The 20,026-nt window shown below is 38.9% G+C and overlaps 1 protein-coding gene across 16 annotated transcripts in view; it reads right to left on the bottom strand.

The window, feature by feature from the left end:
• Positions 1-20,026, bottom strand: part of KLHL32 (kelch like family member 32) — a 241,027-nt gene that overhangs the window by 77,789 nt on the left and 143,212 nt on the right. For 12 of the 16 annotated variants that reach the window (XM_058734760.1, XM_058734766.1, XM_058734767.1 and 9 more), the window contains one exon: positions 11,287-11,502. The exons of 1 other annotated variant lie outside the window; for it this stretch is intronic. In XM_058734760.1, coding sequence (XP_058590743.1) covers positions 11,287-11,502 — 216 coding nt within the window. Of the gene's footprint in view, positions 1-11,286; positions 11,503-20,026 lie in introns of those variants that run through there. 3 more of the 16 variants (XM_058734761.1, XM_058734764.1, XM_058734771.1) reach the window with 3 other exon arrangements.

Raw genomic sequence — 20,026 nt, 5'->3', positions numbered from 1 at the left:
ACTGGCCAAAGAAGAGTGACTTCGGGACACTGAACTCGCGTGGATTTGAAACAGGATTTCCTAGCTTGTTCACAAAACATGGAAACTAAAAGCAAGCCAACCTGGGTGAGTGTCTGTTCTAACCCCCACAACCCAAGAAGTGTGGAATCGATCATTCTAATGCACCCACACAGTCCCTCTCCAGGGCCTAAATCTTGCATGAAATGAGAAAGGCAGAAAGATTCTTCAGGGGTCGTGGCAAACTTGATAAATCAACTCTTTTGTGTATTATTTACCCTTTATATTGGGCTTCACTCAAAAGAGTATACACTCCCAGAAGTAGGCAGACTTAAGAAATCGCTCACAGTCCTCGGCAGGTCCCATGTCATTCTCACAGCCAGAGAGGGATGCCTACAGTGTATTTGCCTCTTAACGAGGTGCCATCCTTTCTGGATGGAGAGTTTTAGTTTTACTTTCAGCTGTGAGTAATTTCCCATTGTGATTGGCTGACTTATAGTCAATTTAGTATAATTAATGCCAAATTACATTGTAATTCACATAGAATTACAAATTAAAAGCTATATTAAGAGCAAATGAATTAATCAAAATTAATGATATTATGCTCACTTGTTTTAAAGTGTTAATAAGATAGGTCCTTCTAAAACGTTTAAACTTCAGAGCATCATCCATCACTCCTTCAATTACCTGATTTCCTTGTGTGGTCAGAGGAGGCATGTGGGCATTTCTCATCAACAAGAACACACACAAAGAAGATACATTCACTCAACCTCCAGCCCTTACAGGGCTCTTTTTGGCTTCTGTTCTTGAAGCACCAGTAATATCTGTGTCACTTATCTACACTGACTTGTAATACTCCCTATAGACAGAGGGAAGCAATGTCAAGAATTTTTTTTATATCTATCTCTAGAATTTATCAAGGATTTCTTTTTTCCTAAGAGGATTTTTCTTCTGGTTATGTTTTATCTACCAGGACATCGAATGCATTCCCCCAATAACTTGGGGCTTGCCACCCCAGGTAATGAAGAAGATTAGAACCTCAATCCAGAGAATGCATTAGTCTATTATTGTGGGCACAAAAGAAGTCTAAGAACTAACTTTATCTGTGAATGCTGCCGACGATTATGATATTCTAGAATGGCCACCGTTCTCCTCCAGATGTGACACGTTGAGGTGTTCTTTATTTTTACTTGAAGCAAAAGTTCTGGAGGCAGGAGCAGGAGAAGCAGTGGGTAATGATGTCAGTATTTAACAATGAACGTCAAAGCTTCTGCATCTCTTTTGAATGTAAATAATTCTGATCCTCTGAGCCACTCCATGGCTAACTTTAGATCCTGTCCCCTAGAATGCCCAGAACAGGAAATCTCTATGGCCTCCACGGCCACTCCATTGGACACTCAACTGGCCCAATAAGGATTCCCATAGAAATAGTCTGGGATGCAGGATATGAGCCACAGACTCATGTCTTCTGGAAAGAGAGTAGCATTTATCAATTCCAATAAATTATTTTTTTCTTCTTTTCTCTCAAACCCCATATTTAGACCATCACTGCCAATTTCTGCTACATAAATTTCTAAATTTTCTGGGGCGCCTGGGTGGCGCAGTCGGTTAAGCGTCCGACTTCAGCCAGGTCACGATCTCACGATCCGTGAGTTCGAGCCCCGCGTCAGGCTCTGGGCTGATGGCTCGGAGCCTGGAGCCTGCTTCCGGTTCTGTGTCTCCCTCTCTCTCTGCCCCTCCCCCGTTCATGCTCTGTCTCTCTCTGTCCCAAAAATAAATAAAAAACGTTGAAAAAAAAAATTTTTAATTTCTAAATTTTCAATATGTTGTGTATAAAATATATAATGAATCATCACTTCGTTCATTCTATCCAATCTCTAACAGCCTGCAGATTTCCCACCACACAGTCTATGTAAGCTGCAGCAAATACAGTGGTGCTCCAGGTTCTCTTTCAAAGTGATTTAATTCCCTGGATTGGATTTTATTTTAAGCTTATTTATTCATTTTGAGAGAGACAGAGAGAGCATGACCGGGGGAGGGGCAGAGAGAGAGGGAGAGAGAGAATCCCAAGCAGGCTCCATGCTCAGTACAGAGCCTGATGCAGGGCTCAATCTCACACCTCTGAGATCATGACCTGAGCCCAAATCAAGAGTCAGATTTTCAACTGACTGAGCCACCCAGGTGCCTTCCTTGACTGGGTTTCAAACTGATCCTCCCTTATGGGCCTTCTCTTTATGCTTTAAATGTCATCACCTGTGCTTGAAGGAATGAAGGCCTGCAAGGTGGTTCCCTACCTCTGCCAGAATGCTCTATTCACTTTTCATCAAACAAACCGTCTAGAGCCCCAATTTTCCAGGCTCTGATAAAGAAAGACCCTCAGCAACACTTTCCTGCCCTGCTTTTATGGGAGTCATTTTTGCAACTTCCCACAAAGCCATACAACAGGTGAAAATGAAGATTGGTAATTTCTTAGGAAATGTATACTGCTGGATTGATCATCATAGACTAATATAATCTCTTTGGCTTAGGAGAAGACATATCATGTACTTTGAGTTTCTGTTTTGTTACAGATTTGGTATACTTTGAGAGAATACAATGAGTTGAACCTATGTTGAACCTATACCGTGAAGCGAGTCAATCACTTACCCTCTGTGAGCTTCTGTTTCCTCCCTTGTTAAAATTTGGGTCATATTTGCCTTGTCAACCTTAACAGGCTGATGAGAGACTCAAATGAGATTATGTACATAAAAGCCATTTTAAAATGTAAAGCTCTCCAGGATTGTAAAGAGTTATTATTGTTGCTATCATTGTTGATGAACTTCTGGGCCTAGCCTCAGGGTTTCTACCTCATATATAGTTTATAGTTGGGTTTTATTTTAAAAATTTCTTTTTTTTAACGTTTATTTATTTTTGAGACAGAGCATGAATGGGGGAGGGTCAGAGAGAGGGAGACACAGAATCCGAAACAGGCTCCAGGCTCTGAGCTGTCAGCACAGAGCCCGACGCGGGGCTCGAACTCACGGACCGCGAGATCATGACCTGAGCCGAAGTCGGACGCCCAACCGACTGAGCCACCCAGGCGCCCCTGGGTTTTATTTTTAAATCCCTGATAACCCAGGTAGCAGCAACATTACTGCAGGCCACCAATGCATAAGTAATATTCTCCAGCCATCTTTTTCCTTCTCACAGCAGCAACAACAAAGTATCCGTCTGGAAACAACATGAATCACAGTGAAAATTAGACGCAGGGAACATAAATATGTCATATCTCATAAATCACCTTGTTGTTCTGTTGTGCTCATTTAAAAAAAAAAGAGGAAAAAAACGATTAACTCATGGGAACAGCGACACACGAATACAAGTTAGGTCTCCTGTAATTTCTGATAATCACTGCCCCTCACAGCTACTCGACAACGCACAGCTCTAGTGCCGAGGATTAGCTGAAGCAAAGTCCCTCTGAAATGAATGTGTCATGCATCTTGCAAAGGCACACGGCCCAGACAAACAAGAGCAAGGCCACCAGTCAAGCTCCTCTGGGATGCATCCTCACAGAGGAATTAGCTGCACAATACATCAGGATGAATGACTAAATACACACTCTGGCAACTTCGAGCACCAAGCCCTGAAATAGCAGCGTTGCTCAGTGTTCAGCTGGGGGCCCTCAGAGGATAAAACGTCCACCGGGCACAGCACTATTTGGGATGCGAAGGAGCCACAGTTTATTCTCCTCACTAACACCTATGAGAGGGAAGTGGGGACATCCTCATTATATTTGTGGAAAACACTATATGTGGCTGGGAAGGAATGCCAGATGTTTCGGGAAGCAAATCGAGAAATGGTACACATTTAGTGAGGTTAAGGAATGGGAAGTGAAAAAATAAAACGAGATACCATGAAGATGCCCAGAAAGTACCTATCTGAAAAAAAAAAAATAGTAATGACATGCATGTAAGAAACTGAATTCAGCAAGCATGTAAATATAATGAAAGACTGCAGTTTTGTTTGGGGATAAAAGTTTTCAGGCCACAGCATCTTATTCCATTTCTAGTACCCAAGGTCCAAGCATTAAAAATGATAATCTTATTCACAGAATTTTCTGATTAAATTACCACCCACAGTCTGATTTCTTTGAGGCTTGGACTATACCACATGGACTGACAAAGGTTTGCAAAGCTGTTTAGCAGGTATGTACAATGAACGCTAGTTAACAATGAATAAAGCACTGAAGAAAAGGCAAAGGGACACTACGTTGTGTTGAAATGTCCAAACAAAAGCATTTCATTTTTCAATGTACCCAGAACATGTCAACATGCCCCAGATTAGCAAAGAAATCATCAAACTAGTGGGCACAGGTCATTCCCCACTGGAAGCGAATCAGGCATGGTAGCAGGCAAAGAGTAGCAGGTGGAAAGCGCCCCATCAGACTTTAAGGTCCATGAAAGCAGGGCCACGTTGGTCTCTTCCACCACCACTGCCCAGAACCCACGATGTAGCAGGCAAAAGTAGTACTCAGTAGCGCATGGTCGGGCAGGGTAAGCACTCAATAACTATCTGAAATAAATGAAGGAAAGAATGAAGTGCATGCCACGGAGCACAGAGTCAGAATTGACAACATGACACAGACATGGAGGCAGGTAGGCTTGGCCATTATCCTTGCAGTCTGTGGGCAGCACAACAAAAAACAGGAATCCTCAAGCCCTTCCAGATTTCTTTAAAATCACAGGATGAATTTGGTGCACCTCTGTGTCATTCACTCCCAAATATATTTGAGCCTCTATTTATGAATTTATTTTTTTTAAATTTCTTTTAGTGTTTATTTATTTTTGAGACAGAGACAGAGTGTGAGCAGAGGAGGGGCAGAGAGAGAGGGAGGCACAGAATCTGAAGCAGGCTCCAGGCTCTGAGCCGTCAGCACAGAGCCCGATGCGGGGCTCGAACTCACGGACCGCGAGATCGTGACCTGAGCCGAAGTCAGACGTTTAATTGACTGAGCCACCCAGGCGCCCCTACTTATTTTTTTTATTTTTTAAAAATTCTTTTTAAATATGAAATCTATCATCAAATTGGTTTCCATACAACACCCAGTGCTCATCCCAAAAGGTGCCCTCCTCAATGCCCACCACCCACCTCCCCTCCCTCCCACCCCCATCAACCCTGTTTGTTCTCAGTTTTTAAGAGTCTCTTATGTTTTGGCTCCCTCCCACTCTAACCTCTCTTTTTTTTTTTTCCTTCCCCTCCCCCATGGGTTTCTGTTAAGTTTCTCAGGATCCACATAAGAGTGAAAACATATGGTATCTGTCTTTCTCTCTCTGAGTTATTTCACTTAGCATACCACTCTGCAGTTCCATCCACATGGCTACAAAAGGCCATATTTCATTCTTTCTCATTGCCATGTAGTATTCCATTGTGTATATAAACCACAATTTCTTTATCCATTCATCAGTTGATGGACATTTAGCCTCTTTCCATAATTTGACTATTGTTGAAAGTGCTGCTATAAACATTGGGGTACAAGTGCCCCTATGCATCAGCACTCCTGTATCCCTTGGGTCAATTCCTAGCAGTGCTATTGCCGGGTCATAGGGTAGATCGATTTGTAATTTTTTGAGGAGCCTCCACACTGTTTTCCAGAGCGGCTGCACCAGTTTGCATTCCCACCAACAGTGCAAGAGGGTTCCCATTTCTCCACATCCTCGCCAGCATCTATAGTCTCCTGATTCGTTCATTTTAGCCACTCTGACTGGCGTGAGGTGATATCTGAGTGTGGTTTTGATTTGTATTTCCCTGATGAGGAGCGATGTTGAGCATCTTTTCATGTCAGACACCCCTACTATGAATTAGAAGCTGTGGACCAAGGTAGGAAGAGTCCAAGAATTAGAAGACATGAATTTGATTTCTAGCCTTGTTACCTCAGGTTTTTCCATTTGTACCCCATGACAGCAAAGCAATGATACGTGCAGAAGCATTCTTGAGCTGTGATATGACATTCAAATATGAAGCATTATGATAGTATTGTTTAACATATAGTAATGTTTGAAGTCCTTGCTTCTCCCTGGCCAGAAGTACATTGGGGTCAATTTATTTTATTTATTTATTTTTTAGTATATGTGCTGCCAAAGCGAGCACGGGTCAATTTATTTTATAAGAGGTAAAAGATGAAAGCTGTGTGCATCACTAGTGTCTTCTATTTTCTAATCATAAAGGGACAGTTGCTTTTTGTTTGGGCTCACCTTCTGGGACTCCTTTTAAATCAAACTGTAAGTGGCTGGTTTTGTGGTGTAGAGAAAAGCCCAGGAGGAGCTTGCCAAAAAAACAAAAAAAACAAAAAAAAACAAAAAACACCACAAAACACTGCATCTGAGGTTGTTGACTAGTCTAAACACTACGTGACTCATGTCCCTGGAGACATAAAGTAAATGTGTTATTAATAGTATGACTTATGGAAGCAAATTTCCAACAAAAGTACAACAAAAAATGCAGTTTTAAAAGGCCAAGCTCATTTTGTATACCAATTTTCCTAGAATAAATCCAGCCTCATGTAGGAATAGTGGTAGGATGTGTTCTTATCCATTCAATACATTTTAACATGAAAACTGTACACTATTGTTTTTATTTATTATTTATAGAGAGCAAAAGACCAGTGTTTAAGGCAAACACAACAGGCATAGCCTCAGCCTCTGGGGACACACAAAGACAAATGTAAACATGATTACCCCTAACCCCAAACCAGGTGACTCGGTCCCTCTTGCCATACTAAAGTGGAACGTGACCAGGATAAAGGAGACTGTCCTTGTAAGTTCTAATCCTGTTTGATGTCAGTAATGTAACCACTGAGTTGTTTCGTCAAAATACAAAAAGGAGGTGCCCGCCCAAGGTTAATAAAGAAATAGAGCATTTATATATGTCCTGTCCTTATAAAATAGTGAGTCTTCTTCATAAAAGTAGGAATCAGTTAATAAATTAATAACTGAAGGAAAATCAAAGCTCTCCACATTTAGAGATGAAACTAAACTAAATCTCTCTAACCCAATAATTGAATATTTCTAGAAATCTTTTTACCCCAGGATCATCTACTTCTTTATATATATATATATATATATATATATATATATATATATATATATATATATATATTGAGAAAGAGAGAGAGAGGGAGAGAGAACGAGCAGGGGAGGAGCAGAGAGAATGGAAGAGAGAAAATCCCAAGCAGGCTCCATGCTGTCAATGCAAAGCCTGATTTGAGGCTTGATCTCACGAACCGTGGGATCATGACCTGAGCCAAAATCAAGAGTCAGATGCTTAACCGACTGAGCTACCCAGACACCCCATGCCAAGACCTACTTCTAACACTGCACCTAGCATGTAATAGGTGCTCAAGAAATATTCATTTTTATTTTCACAAACTATCTTTATCATTTTAAAATATCCTTCCTGGGGCGCCTGGGTGGCGCAGTCGGTTAAGCGTCCGACTTCAGCCAGGTCACGATCTCGCAGTCCGTGAGTTCGAGCCCTGCGTCGGGCTCTGGGCTGATGGCTCGGAGCCTGGGGCCTGTTTCCGCTTCTGTGTCTCCCTCTCTCTCTGCCCCTCCCCCGTTCATGCTCTGTCTCTCTCTGTCCCAAAAATAAATAAAAACGTTGAAAAAAAATTTTAAAAATAAAATATCCTTCCTGTTTCTGCTACTTCAGAGACGAAATAATAATCCGGAGAGCTGAAATAATGGTTTAAAATCATAAAGATCCCTTCCATTTAGGGTGAGGCGTGGGAGAGGAAAACCGAGTTAGCAAACCTGTGCTCTGCCTAACACTCCATGCTTTTAGGCACTTCATAGGTGCTCAATAAATACTGATAGACAGAGGACCATAGCTTTTCCATGTGCTAGCAAATGTAAGAATTTACAGCATATTCAGGCTTTTTTCTGTCAACTGTACTCCCATGGAAAGTAATCTCTAAGCCCTCATTCTGGTAAAAGATAACCTGGGGTAGAAAAGGCAGAGAAGGCATTTTCCTCAGAAGAAAATGGATTAGCCAGCACTTCCTATGAAAATGAAAACAGACCCAATACATGGGAGTGGTATGGAATTTTTTCATTATTTCACTAGAGTTTTATAGCAGGACCCCGGGCTCAGCAGTCTGAAACTGAATGTTGAATATAACAGGAAAAATTTAACAAGACCCTACTGAAACAAAGTCCTGTGTTAGAGCTAAAACCCAAAAGCCAAACAAAATTGGTGGAGATTTGCCAGGTCACAAACGCACATGGCCTCACGCCCCACGCTTCCTCTCAGCTGATTTGCTCATTTTTAGCCTCCTGTTTCTTTGAGCCCCATAACCAACTTGGTGTCTTTCATCTGGAACCAGGAAATCACTGGCCTTGAAACATCAGACCAAATTGTTAAGCTGAATTGAACTGAAAAAATTTTTAAAGCATTTTTCTGAGGGGACTTCTATGCCCTTCTACACTAAAGTGTGCATATGGTTCAAGTCTCTATGTTAACCTATGAATATAAAGAGAAGTTACGTAACAGGGCAAGTAGTTTTCAGCCATGGAAGGGAGGAAAAAAATGTCTATGGGGGATGAAGAAGCCCTCTGTGAGAAAAGAGACTTAAAGTTTAAAAAGGTCAGATTGAAAAAAAAAAAAAAGGCAGATATAAGGCATAATTTTACAGGTTTCCAGATCCACAGAATGGTTATTACAGCCTGCAGCACATTTTATCAGGAAAGGAAGTAGATAAGGACACCAGGAGAAAGTAAAAAAAGAGTTTGTTCAGTGAGGATAATTTGAAGGTTCTTATGACGTCTTCAGAGACAGACAGTGTGAAGTCTGGTGAATAATGAAAATCAGACCTTTCACCAAAAAGGGGAATGTCCCAGATTACATTATTGGTTGATAGTGGAAGAACCACATGTGTAAATATGTGTGTATGTGCGTGTGTGCGTGCGTGTGTGTGTGTGTGTGTGTGTGTGTGTTTACTGGGCTCTCACAGAAGTTACTAGTTGCACATATTAATCAAAGAGCACTACCCCTCCATCCCCTTTTCTATTACCTGTCCTACTTTGTGTCAATTTCCTTCCTCCTCCCCCACACCCGTTGCTTCACTGTTCTTCTTTAAGACATGGGATGGGGATTTGTCAAAGTCAATGAGCACTTTATTACAGTGAGAACGTTCTGTAATGAACAATTCAGCAATTTAATGAGATTCTGTAGATCTGTCTCCAGCCTGTCCATCAAGATTCACTTCTATAAAGCACCCTGACACTAATCCTCTGGCATACCCAATCTTCACCCTGGGCTGAATATTAGATTCTTCCATGGTATATTGCATTACTAGTATAACCTCAGCAAAAATGATGAACTTAACTATACTTGAGGCAATATAGCTGGTCTGATTTAATTTTTCTCTATTGAGTTGAGTATGAGGGAATTACTTATTTACTAAGATAAAGCAAAAACAGTTTCTTATTGCCTGCTGAACACCTAAACTGATCATATTTATGTGAGACTTTTAATTCTTTCTTGAGGACCAGGTAGAAAAGATATTGCCTGCAGCACAAAGCAGTTTTTAAAATTCTATGTGATAATATTAGTAAACTTTAGAGAGGCAATTATGGATAACTCTTAAGTGGACAGTATGGAATTTTTTCGGATACTCAGACATCTGCACATTACCACTCTGGCATTCCCTTTGACCATGCCACAGAAAGAGAAAGAAGCCACAAGGATGATTGGCCCATATCTCAATTCAGTTAGAAATAATTAAATGCAGAATTCATTCCAAGTCTTTCTTTTTCCCTTTGGGAAGTGAAGAAAAATTTGGGAACCCCCCACTTTGAATTGACCAGAAAATTTTGATGATTTGTGTTTGTGGGGGGAGAACCACAGGTATTAAAATTCATACCAAAAACTCATCCTCACCAACTTTTGACCTCTACCTGAACAAACATTATCAGAAATACCTAAGAAGGAGAAAAAAATATGGCTTATGTGTTTTCCTCATATTTTCTTTGTCAAGACAGCATAGAATACTGGAGGGATGAAGGCAGGTGTCTGCAGACTCGGGTTTGTAGGCTGGCTCCTTTCTGCAACCCTGAGCAAGGCACTGAATCCCTATTTTGCTCATCTGGAAGATGGGGTTATAACAACTGTCCTTCAAGCCTGTTGTGATGATAAGTCATTGAGTTTACAAAGAGTCTGGGTCCTGGGAGGCCCTCAGTACACCACAGCTCTTATTATCCTCACTGGTGGGGCAAGAGTAGAAAGGAAGTTGCTGATTAATGTAATACAAAGAAAGAAATAAGGGAGAAATACATCAGCAAAATTATTAGTCAGTTGAGTCAGATGCTGGATAATTAACAGATACCTCTGACTCTGTTTTGGCGAGAGTTAGAGTTCTCCCTGAATGTCATTTGCTAAGATACCAGGAATTTACTATGCTGTCAGCTAACAGAAGACTTCATATTTTCCCTCATATTCTGTATGTAAATTGCTTTCAAGTCATCATGAAATCTTGAAGGTATGCTGCCCCATAAGTAGCTACATAGCTAGCCAGTGTTCAGGGAGTGAGGTAGACAATGTTAAACAAAGGGGATAAGATGGGCTCTCTTTCCCAAAGACACCATGTGAATTCTCAAGTAAAGTCAGTGGGGATGAGTAGAAAAGGATTTAAATTGAATAATCAGTTTGAAAATACAAAACCTCCTCCCATCCTCTAGACATAGGATATTCGAAAAGAATGCTACGTCAGGTGGAAAGGCAGGGCTTAGGAAAATAGCAATGAATGCAGAATGAACTAAGGAGGGAGATTTTTCCACTGCAGTGCAAGAGCTTCATTTCATTTAAGGTCCCAGCTGCTCTCTGCTGCAACAGAGAAATGCTTCTGAATTGTTTACAGGAAAGCCCAGCATCTATTCTGATTTCATTGGTCTTAAATGCGTATAAATAGCACTTGATGATCCATTTTCTCACACTCAGTTTGAGAAACTATTTTTATCAAGAGAAAAAAATTCTTGACTCTTTCTGATGTGACTCCCCCTTAGGGTTTTGGGAATCCCCAGCAAGGGTCTGAGGAACCATACCTATGATTCCCTGAGTTAAGATGAGCAGAGGCTGAGGCCTTGTAGCCTCAAGGGTTGGTGTTCTCCAATCATTTGCCTACCATGACTGCTAAGACTTTGGCTCTGAGGAGAACCAAACCAGACAAAACAGTTATCATTGTTCCTCAGCTGCTCAACTTTGAGCCATCCCATGCCTTCTCCCTGCCAAAAGAAGCCCCATGCAGAGCGCCCTTACCTGCCAGATCTGCTCTTCACTCAGGGAGGTCAGGCGGTCACTCTTCAGAACCTCCTGGAGCAGACAATAAGGAAGCGTTAGAACGTCTTCTGGGCGACTCTTCAGGAGCTCAGAGAGATGTTTCACTAAGAAATCGATCACTGCCTTCTCCAGCAAAGTGAGGTTAAAGAGGTCAGCAAGTCTGTACAGATCCAAGTAATTAAAGCTATTTAATTCCTGGGTGCCAAAAAAAAATAAAATAAAATAAAATAAAAATGGGGGGAAAAGAAGAGCTCTTAGAAATTAATCCAAGAAAGAGCAGGCAAGAAATTCAGACTGACTCACTAAGGTTTGCATGACAGGCGTGGGGGAAATGGGACTCCACTGATAATGTAAAAAACAAAAAAAATTCCCTTAATTATAAGACTCTGGCAGAGAACTGCTGTTCTAGAATTCACCCTTTCTCCTGACTTCGTCCCTCTTTTAAAACCCATATACTTAAAGATACCTTAATAAAGGGGTTGAAAGGAGTTTCTGGCTTCACTGATTGAAATGTTAACTTTGCAACTTTTTAAAACCATTTTACCAATGAAGAACAGTGATTTTTCTACCCTGACCATAGTTTATAGCCTCGTAGGCAATAAGTTTGTTCTACTAAAAAAACTGTGAGTGCAGGTAAGTGGTAGTCGTGATTAGATGACACAAACTATATTAAGACAGACTTGACTCTACTCTTCCCCAAACCTCAAATTCAGTAAATCCTTAAAACTACCCATCTTAAAAAAAATAAAATAAAACAAAACAACCCATCTTGACTTAACGAAATTAAAACACATATTTTTACATGTAAGGTCTCAGGAAATGAAGGAATCTCACAGAAAATATTCTTGTCCTGAATAATTCTATTAAACCTACCTAAGATGAACAACTTATAAGTGTTCTTCATTTTTTGTTAGCTTCAAAAATTCAGACAGCCAGTGACAATCTTTCCTTCTTTTTCAAAGAGCTTCTGTAGCCATGCTCATTTTGGAAGGATTTTCCCTGTCTCTACCGGTTCTCAAGCTTGTATCCAGGGCCCTAAAATAGTGCCCCCAGAGAGACAGGACTCCTGTGCAAACTTTCTTTAACTCTGCAAGAATCACAGTGGGTACACAGGCTTGTCGATAGAAAACTTACCTATTTCAAGTAGAATGAACATTGTTTCCCTCCCCCCCATTATTAACTTTAAATTTTTAATATGGGAGCGATATTTTCCAATAGCTTAAGGAATGCAAAATACCATCAGATAGCTATTTCACTCCACTGATCTATTTAAGTAACTTTCAACATATTTTCCCCTTTTCTAGTTATCTAAGAATATTAAGAACTCTTTCTAAAATATTTATATTCTATTTCTATCATATCTGAAAGCTGAAAGGAATATGTTCTAAATTTGTGCTGCCCAACATGGTAGCCACTAGCCCCAAGTGGCTACTGAGCACTTAAAACACGGCTAGTCTGATGTGAAGGTGTAACAAGTGTTAAAGATACACCAAATGCCAGGAATAAGAAAAACAGAATGTAAAATATCTCATTAATAATTTTATATTGATTATATGTTAAAATGATATTGTTTTAGATAAAGTAGGTTAAATGTTAATTTCATTAATTTCATAGGTTTCTTTTTATTATTTAATTATTTCATCTGTTAGTAATTAATTTCATCTGTTTCTTTTAGCCTCCTTTAAATGCAGCTACTAGACTATTTAGAATGACAGATGTGGTTCCCATTATATTTCTATAGCACAGTGCTGTTCTACATAATAAAATGTTAATAAAGAAATTGTGAAACAGCTCTTTCAGTAACAGTTGCATCATCACCACAGCTACTTGACTTTTTTTCCCCCCACTTTAGATTATATTTCTTTGGGTGGGAGATGACACTTTAATTATATCATAACAGGGAGTCAAGCTAGCTAACTTCAGGAATCAGCATAAGATTCTGGCTCTTAATAGCTCTATTTGCCAAAACAATTGAAAAGGAATAAATGCTTCTCTTTAAAATAAAGTTTACTATAGATGATCACTAAAATCCACAGCAACTCAAATATCTGAGTCCACTCACAGCCATTCAGTCAAAATACCCTGGCTTCCCATTCAGAAGATTTTATCAAAGTGATATTGAAGATTTTGACTCTCACACCAATCATTTCAAATAATGTTTAAACTTGTTCCCCAAATCTTACTTCTTAGGATTGGTAAATTTTACTCTGGAAGGAAAGAATGTGTAACCCTTGCTTCCATAAAGGACTTTAGTACCAACTCCTTAGGGATCAATGTTGTTTCTGGTCGCTACATCTATGAAGCAAGTTTAACTGCTCAGTGTCCTAAATACGACTTCAGTGTCCTAGTAAACCACTCTGCAGTCCCCCAAAGGCATGACAGACAAAGTCCGGGTGATGTCAGTGCTTTTCAAGTACCCCAGACACATGCCCAAGGCATGGCTCAAGGTCCTGAGGCAGCAGCCAGCAGCACGGCACAGACAGATTAGCATGCATAGGAGCGGACACAGCTAAACTCAGCAAAGTTACAGGTGGACAGGCAGAGCCCAGCAAAAAATGTTTTCTCTCACTTGTTCTCCTGCCCAAACGGTTTATACAACTGCAAGTTTGGGAGTGGATTATGCAGCAGCAATGAAATATTCTTTATTAAGCATCTTTGTATCTTTGTAAAGAGATACTGGGTTTCTTCTGATTAGATGCCTGCAGCTTAAAAGCAGACCAATTCAAAACCACAAAGAACTGGAGAATTAATTTAACCTAATTGTGCTTCTTTTCTGCTGTGTTTCTTTTGAAGGTAATCATTGAACGCCTGCTTCCCCAGTCGTGAAATGTTTTCATTTCCTAAGGGCATAATTTTACATAACCCCCAAATCCAAACTAACGAAGTATTTCATATTAATAGAAAACTAAGAAGCTAAAAGGACAAGTGTCAATGGCTGTCTGAACAGCAAACGGAAGCTGAACAGACACATATTTGTGTACAAGAGAAATATCAGTTAAAAGTCTGCTCCCTATCTTTACCTTTTCATTTCTTTTCTCTTCTATTTAGAAACATAATTTCCCCAAATCCCCAGTGCTTTCTAGACATGTCCAAGGTTTCCACTCCCTTGGCCATGCATACTTAACACATTCAACAGTTAAACTGTATAAAATGAGGAGTTCAGGGATAAAAGAAAAGCCACCTTCAGTGAGGTCATGATGCCACAACATGCATTCCTCTTGTTGGGGCTTTGTGAACTTTAAGCAAAATCATCATCTCTTATCCTTTTGGCTAAGACAATGTGTAAGCAAAATAATACCAATAATGCTGCTTTTAAAGATGCTCATGAATGTGATGTGGGGAGGTGGGAAGTTAAATGGTTAAATTGCATTAAATTCCCACCTATAACACTGTGCATGGAAAAAAATAATCACTGTTATGAAAATAGTGCCATTATGTTTCCAGTTATAAAAAGTAATAAATGTTTATTCCAAAAAATTCAGGAAATACAAAGTATGGAAAGAAAACAAAAATCATTCATGTTTCACCATGCAGAGATAATCACTATTAATGTTTTTGTATATATACTTATAGATTTATTTTTAAAAAAAGTCTTTTAGATATCACAGAAAGAAAAACCGTAATCAGGGGCAGAACAAATGAGCAGCAACCACAGGCACTTGGAGGCAACCCACATTGGTGAAGAGCAAGGGTCATATATAAAATCAAGTCAACCTGGCTCAGATCCAGCCCAAATACTTATCATTGGCCATGACCTTGGTCAATCACTGAACTTCCCACTATTCCTCAATTACAATATGGAGAATTCAATGGGCTCATAGGGTTGTCATGGAGATAATGAATGAAAAGCTCTTACCACACACAATTTGGCATATGAGAGGTAGGCAATAGATTTGGTGGGCAAGGAATAATAAAGTATATTTCAGCATTGTTGTTTGGCATCTATAAACCCTGACTCAACACTGACATGAGGAGGTCAAAATGAAGAATGTGGTCCCTTTAGATATCTAAGTCATAAATAACTTATACCATTAGGTCAGGGAAAAGAAGGACGCTCAAAGTAAAAAACATACAGTTGATTTGTAAACTGATTACATGTTAATGACTTCCACATTTATATAAGCAGCCCAAACCTCTCTCAGCTCTGAATTCATTTTCCCAACTACTTGTAAGAGGGCATCTTATCTTGGATTTCCACAGAATGGAATGGACGAAGATATAATTAAACGACCACATTCAACCATCCACATCAGGATCTCAAAAGCTGGCCCATATTCCTTCCTTGTAACCAGTCATTCACCAAATCCTGTTTGCTCTTCCTCCTTAGCAGTTCTTATTCTGTTCATCATCTCCTATCCACACTTCCTGCAACAGGGTTCTTAATTAACATTTCTGTCTCCAGTATCAAATTCTCCAACCTCTCTTTTTATAAGAATCTGATCATATTGATCATCTTTTAAAATTAATTAATAAGGCCTGCCTCAAGAAACAAGAAAAAAATAGCAAGTAAACAATCTAACCTTGTAGTTAAAGGATACACAAAAGTAGAACGAAGCCCAAGATTACTGGAAGAAAATAATAAAGATCAGAGCAGAAATAAATGAAACAGAGATTTAAAAACAATAGAAAAGATCAATGAAACCAGCAGCTGGTTATTTGAAAAGATAAATAATATTGATAAACCTTTACCCAGATTCACCAAGAAAAAAAGGGAGAGGACAAAATGAATAAAATAAGAAACACAAGAGCCGTAACAACCAACACCACAGACATATTAAGGATTATAAGAGTCTATTATAAAAAATTATATACCAACAAATTTGAAAAAGAAATGGATAAATTCCTAGAAATATATATAATCTTCCAAAATTCTGAATATACAAATTACTAGTAAAGAAAAGGAATTGGTAATCAAAAAACTCACAACAAACAAAAGTCCAGGACCAGACATCTTCACAGGTGAATTCTAGCAAATATTTAAAAGCTTTTTTTAAAGTTTATTCACTTATTTTGAGAGAGAGAGAGAGGGAGGGAGGGAGACAGTGTGTGTGTGTGTGTGTGTGTGTAAGGGAGGGACAGAGGGAGAGGGGGAGGGAGAATCTCAAGCAGACTCAATGCTGTCAGCGTAGAGCCTGACATGAGGCTTGAATTCACAAACTGTGAGATTGTGACCTGAGCCAAAATCAAGAGTCAAACACTTAACTGACCGAGCAACCCAGGTGCCCCTAAAAAAGAGTTAATACCTATTCTCCTCAGACTATTCCAAAAAATAGAAGCACAAGGAAAGCTTTCAAATATATTCTACAAGACCAGCATTGTCCTAATATGAAAATTAGACAAAGGCACTACAAAAAAAGGAAAACTATCGGCCAACATCCTTAATGAACATATATGCAAAAATCCTCAACAAAATATTAGTAAACTGAATTCAACAATACATTAAAAGGATCATTCACCACCATCAACTGCAATGTATTCTGGGAATGCAAGGATGGTTCAATATTCACAAATCAATAAACATAATATACCATGTCAACAAAAAAAAGAATAAAAATCATACAATCATCTCAATAAATGAAGAATAAGCATTGACAAGGTTCAATATTCATTCATGATAAAAACTCAACAAAGTGGTTTTAGAGAGATCATACCTCAACATAATAAAGGCCATATATGACAAAGCCACAGCTAACATCCTACACAGTGGTGAAAAATTGAGAGTTTCCCTTAGAACAGGAGCAAGACTAGAATGTACACTCTTGCCACTTTTATTCCACATAGTGCAGGAATTCCTAGCCATTGTAATCAGAAAAGAAAAGGAAATAAAATCCATCCAAATTGGTAAAGAACAGAATTGAAAATTTCACATATTTTCAGATAGCATGATTCCATACATAGAAAACTATAAAGATTCCAAAAAAAAACCTATCAGAAGTAACAAGTAACATGAAGTAAAGTTGGAAGATACAAAATTAAAATACAGAAGTCAATTATGTTTCTATATATTAACAACAAAGTAGCAGAAAGGAATTAAGAAAACAATTCCATTTATAATTGTACCAAAGAGAATAAAATACCTAGTGAAAAATTTAAGCAAGGAGGTGAGAGACCTGTATAAGTATAAAACATTGATGAAAGAAACTGAAGACAACACAAACAAATGGAAAGATATCCATGTTCACGAACTGGAAGAATTAATGCTGTTAAAATGCCCATACTACCTAAAGCAATCTAACAGATTCAATGCAATCCCTACCCAATACCAACTATGTTTTTCATAGTACTAGAACAAATGATACTAAAATTTATATGGAACTACAAAGGACTTCACAGAGCAAAAGCAATCTTAAGAAGAACAAAGATGGAGTTATCACAATCCCAAATTTCAAGATATACTGCAAAGCTATAGTAATCAAAACAGTATAGTAGTGGCACAAAAACAGACACATGGATCAATGGAACAGAATAGAGAGCCCTAAAATAAACTAATATTTGTATGGTGAGTTTATTTATTTATATGACAAAGGAGGCAAGAATACACAATGAAGAAAAGACGGTCTCTTCAATAAATAATGTTGGGAAAACTGGACAGCTACACGGAAAAGAATGAAACTGAACCACTTTCTAACACCACACACAAAAGTAAACTCAAAATGTATTAAAGATCCAAATATGAGACATGAAAGCATAAAACTCCTAAAAGAAAACATATGCACTAATATCTTTGACATTGACCTCATCAAATTTTTTCTAGATTTGTCTTCTCAGGCAAAGGAAACAAAAACAAAAATACACTATTGGGACTACACGAAAATAAAAAGATTTCACACAGTGAAGGAAACCATCAACAAAACGAAAAGGCAACCCACTGAATAGAAAAAAAATACTTGCAAATGACGTATGTGAAAGGGGTTAATATCCAAAATATATAAAGAATTTACACAACTGAAACCCCCTCGGAAAAGTCCCCCAGATAATCTTATTAAAAAATGGGTAGAAGACCTAAATAGACATGTTTCTGAAAAAGATATACAGATGGCCAATAGACACATGAAAAGATGCTCAACATCACTTAATCATCTGGGAAATGCAAATCAAAACCACGAGACATCACCTCACACCAGTCAGAATGGCTAGTATCAAAAAGACAAGAAATAACAAGTATTGGTCAGGATGTGGAGAAAAGGGAACCCTTACACATGGCTACTGGGAATGTAAATTGGAAAACAATATGGACGCTCCTCAAAAAACTTAAAGTAGAAATACTATGGTCCAGCAATTCCACTACTGGGTATTTATTTACCCTCCCCCGCTTCGAAAACCTGAAAATACTAATTTGAAAAGATATGCACATCCCTATGTTTATTGCAGCATTATTTAGAATATCCAAGATATGGAAGCAATCACGAACGGATTAAGATGTGGTATATAAACACTCACTCGCACTCACACAATGAAATATTACTCAGCCATAAAAAAATAGATCTTGCCATCTGTGACAACACGGGTGTCTAGCATGGACCTAGAGGCTATTATACTAAGTGAAATAAGTCCGACAAAGATAAATACCATATGATTTCACTTCTATGTGGAGTCTAAAACCAAAACAAATGAACAAACAAACAAAAAGCAGAAACAGACCCATGAATACAGAGAACAATTTGACGCTTGCCAGAGGGAAGGGAGGGAAGAGGATGAGCAAAATGCATGAAGGAAGTGGGAGACATAGGCTTCCAGTTATGGAATGAGTAAGTCACAGGGAAAAGGCACAGCATAGGAAATACAGTAAATGATACTGTAACAGTGTTGTAGGTGACAGATGGTAGCTACATCTGTGATGAGACCGTCTTTTCCTCATTGTGTATTCTTGTATACTATATATAGAGACTTGTTGAATCACTATACTGTACACCTGAAACTTGTAATATTATGTGTCAACTGTACTTCAATTAAAGACAGAAAGACAGAGAGAAACCATTAGTGGGTTCCCATTTCTTTAAGGTTAAAAGGCCAAACTCAGTAATACTTTATAGCCTTCTATGATTGAGACCCTGATGACCTCCTTACCCTACAGGGTAATAACCCCACCCACCCTGGCTTGGCTTCAGCCATTTCAATGGGCCACACATTCACATCACGTACAAGGACCACAATGGGCACTGGCAATATAATGATGAGGAAAAATAGGCAAGTTGCAGGCCTAACAGAGTGTATAGTATACTCTATTGGAAGAGAAAGCCATTAATCAAAACATATTACAAATAAATGGAAAATTATAATTAAGGTAAAGGCTACAAAGGGTGGAACATAGGGCTGTAAATGCCCATAATGGGTGATTTGGCCTAGAGTGGACACTTAGTAAAGGCTTCTATGAGAAGCCACATGGAGCTCAGAGCTAAAAGAAGAGCAGATATTAACTTGGCAAAAGACTGTATGGGAATGTATATTAACTACATTTTCTTATTTTATGTATTCTTGGTGCTCTGGCATTTGGGGTGTCAAATGCCCCACCCAGGGCTAGCCAATTTTTAGAGATAACAAATAACTCGCTCAAGAGTGCACCTTGTATCTGGCTTCTACACTCCAGAAGGCAATATTCTTCTACTCTAATTATCCCAAGGCTGAGTACTGGACAATTACAGACAACTCATATGTCCTACAGCCTTGCTTGAACTATTCAAACCAGACAATCATAATCCTGCTTACCCTGCTTTGTCTT

This window comes from Neofelis nebulosa, chromosome 6 (assembly GCF_028018385.1).
Source record: "Neofelis nebulosa isolate mNeoNeb1 chromosome 6, mNeoNeb1.pri, whole genome shotgun sequence".
NCBI lineage: Eukaryota > Metazoa > Chordata > Mammalia > Carnivora > Felidae > Neofelis > Neofelis nebulosa.
This window is presented reverse-complemented; position numbering and strand designations above follow the sequence as displayed.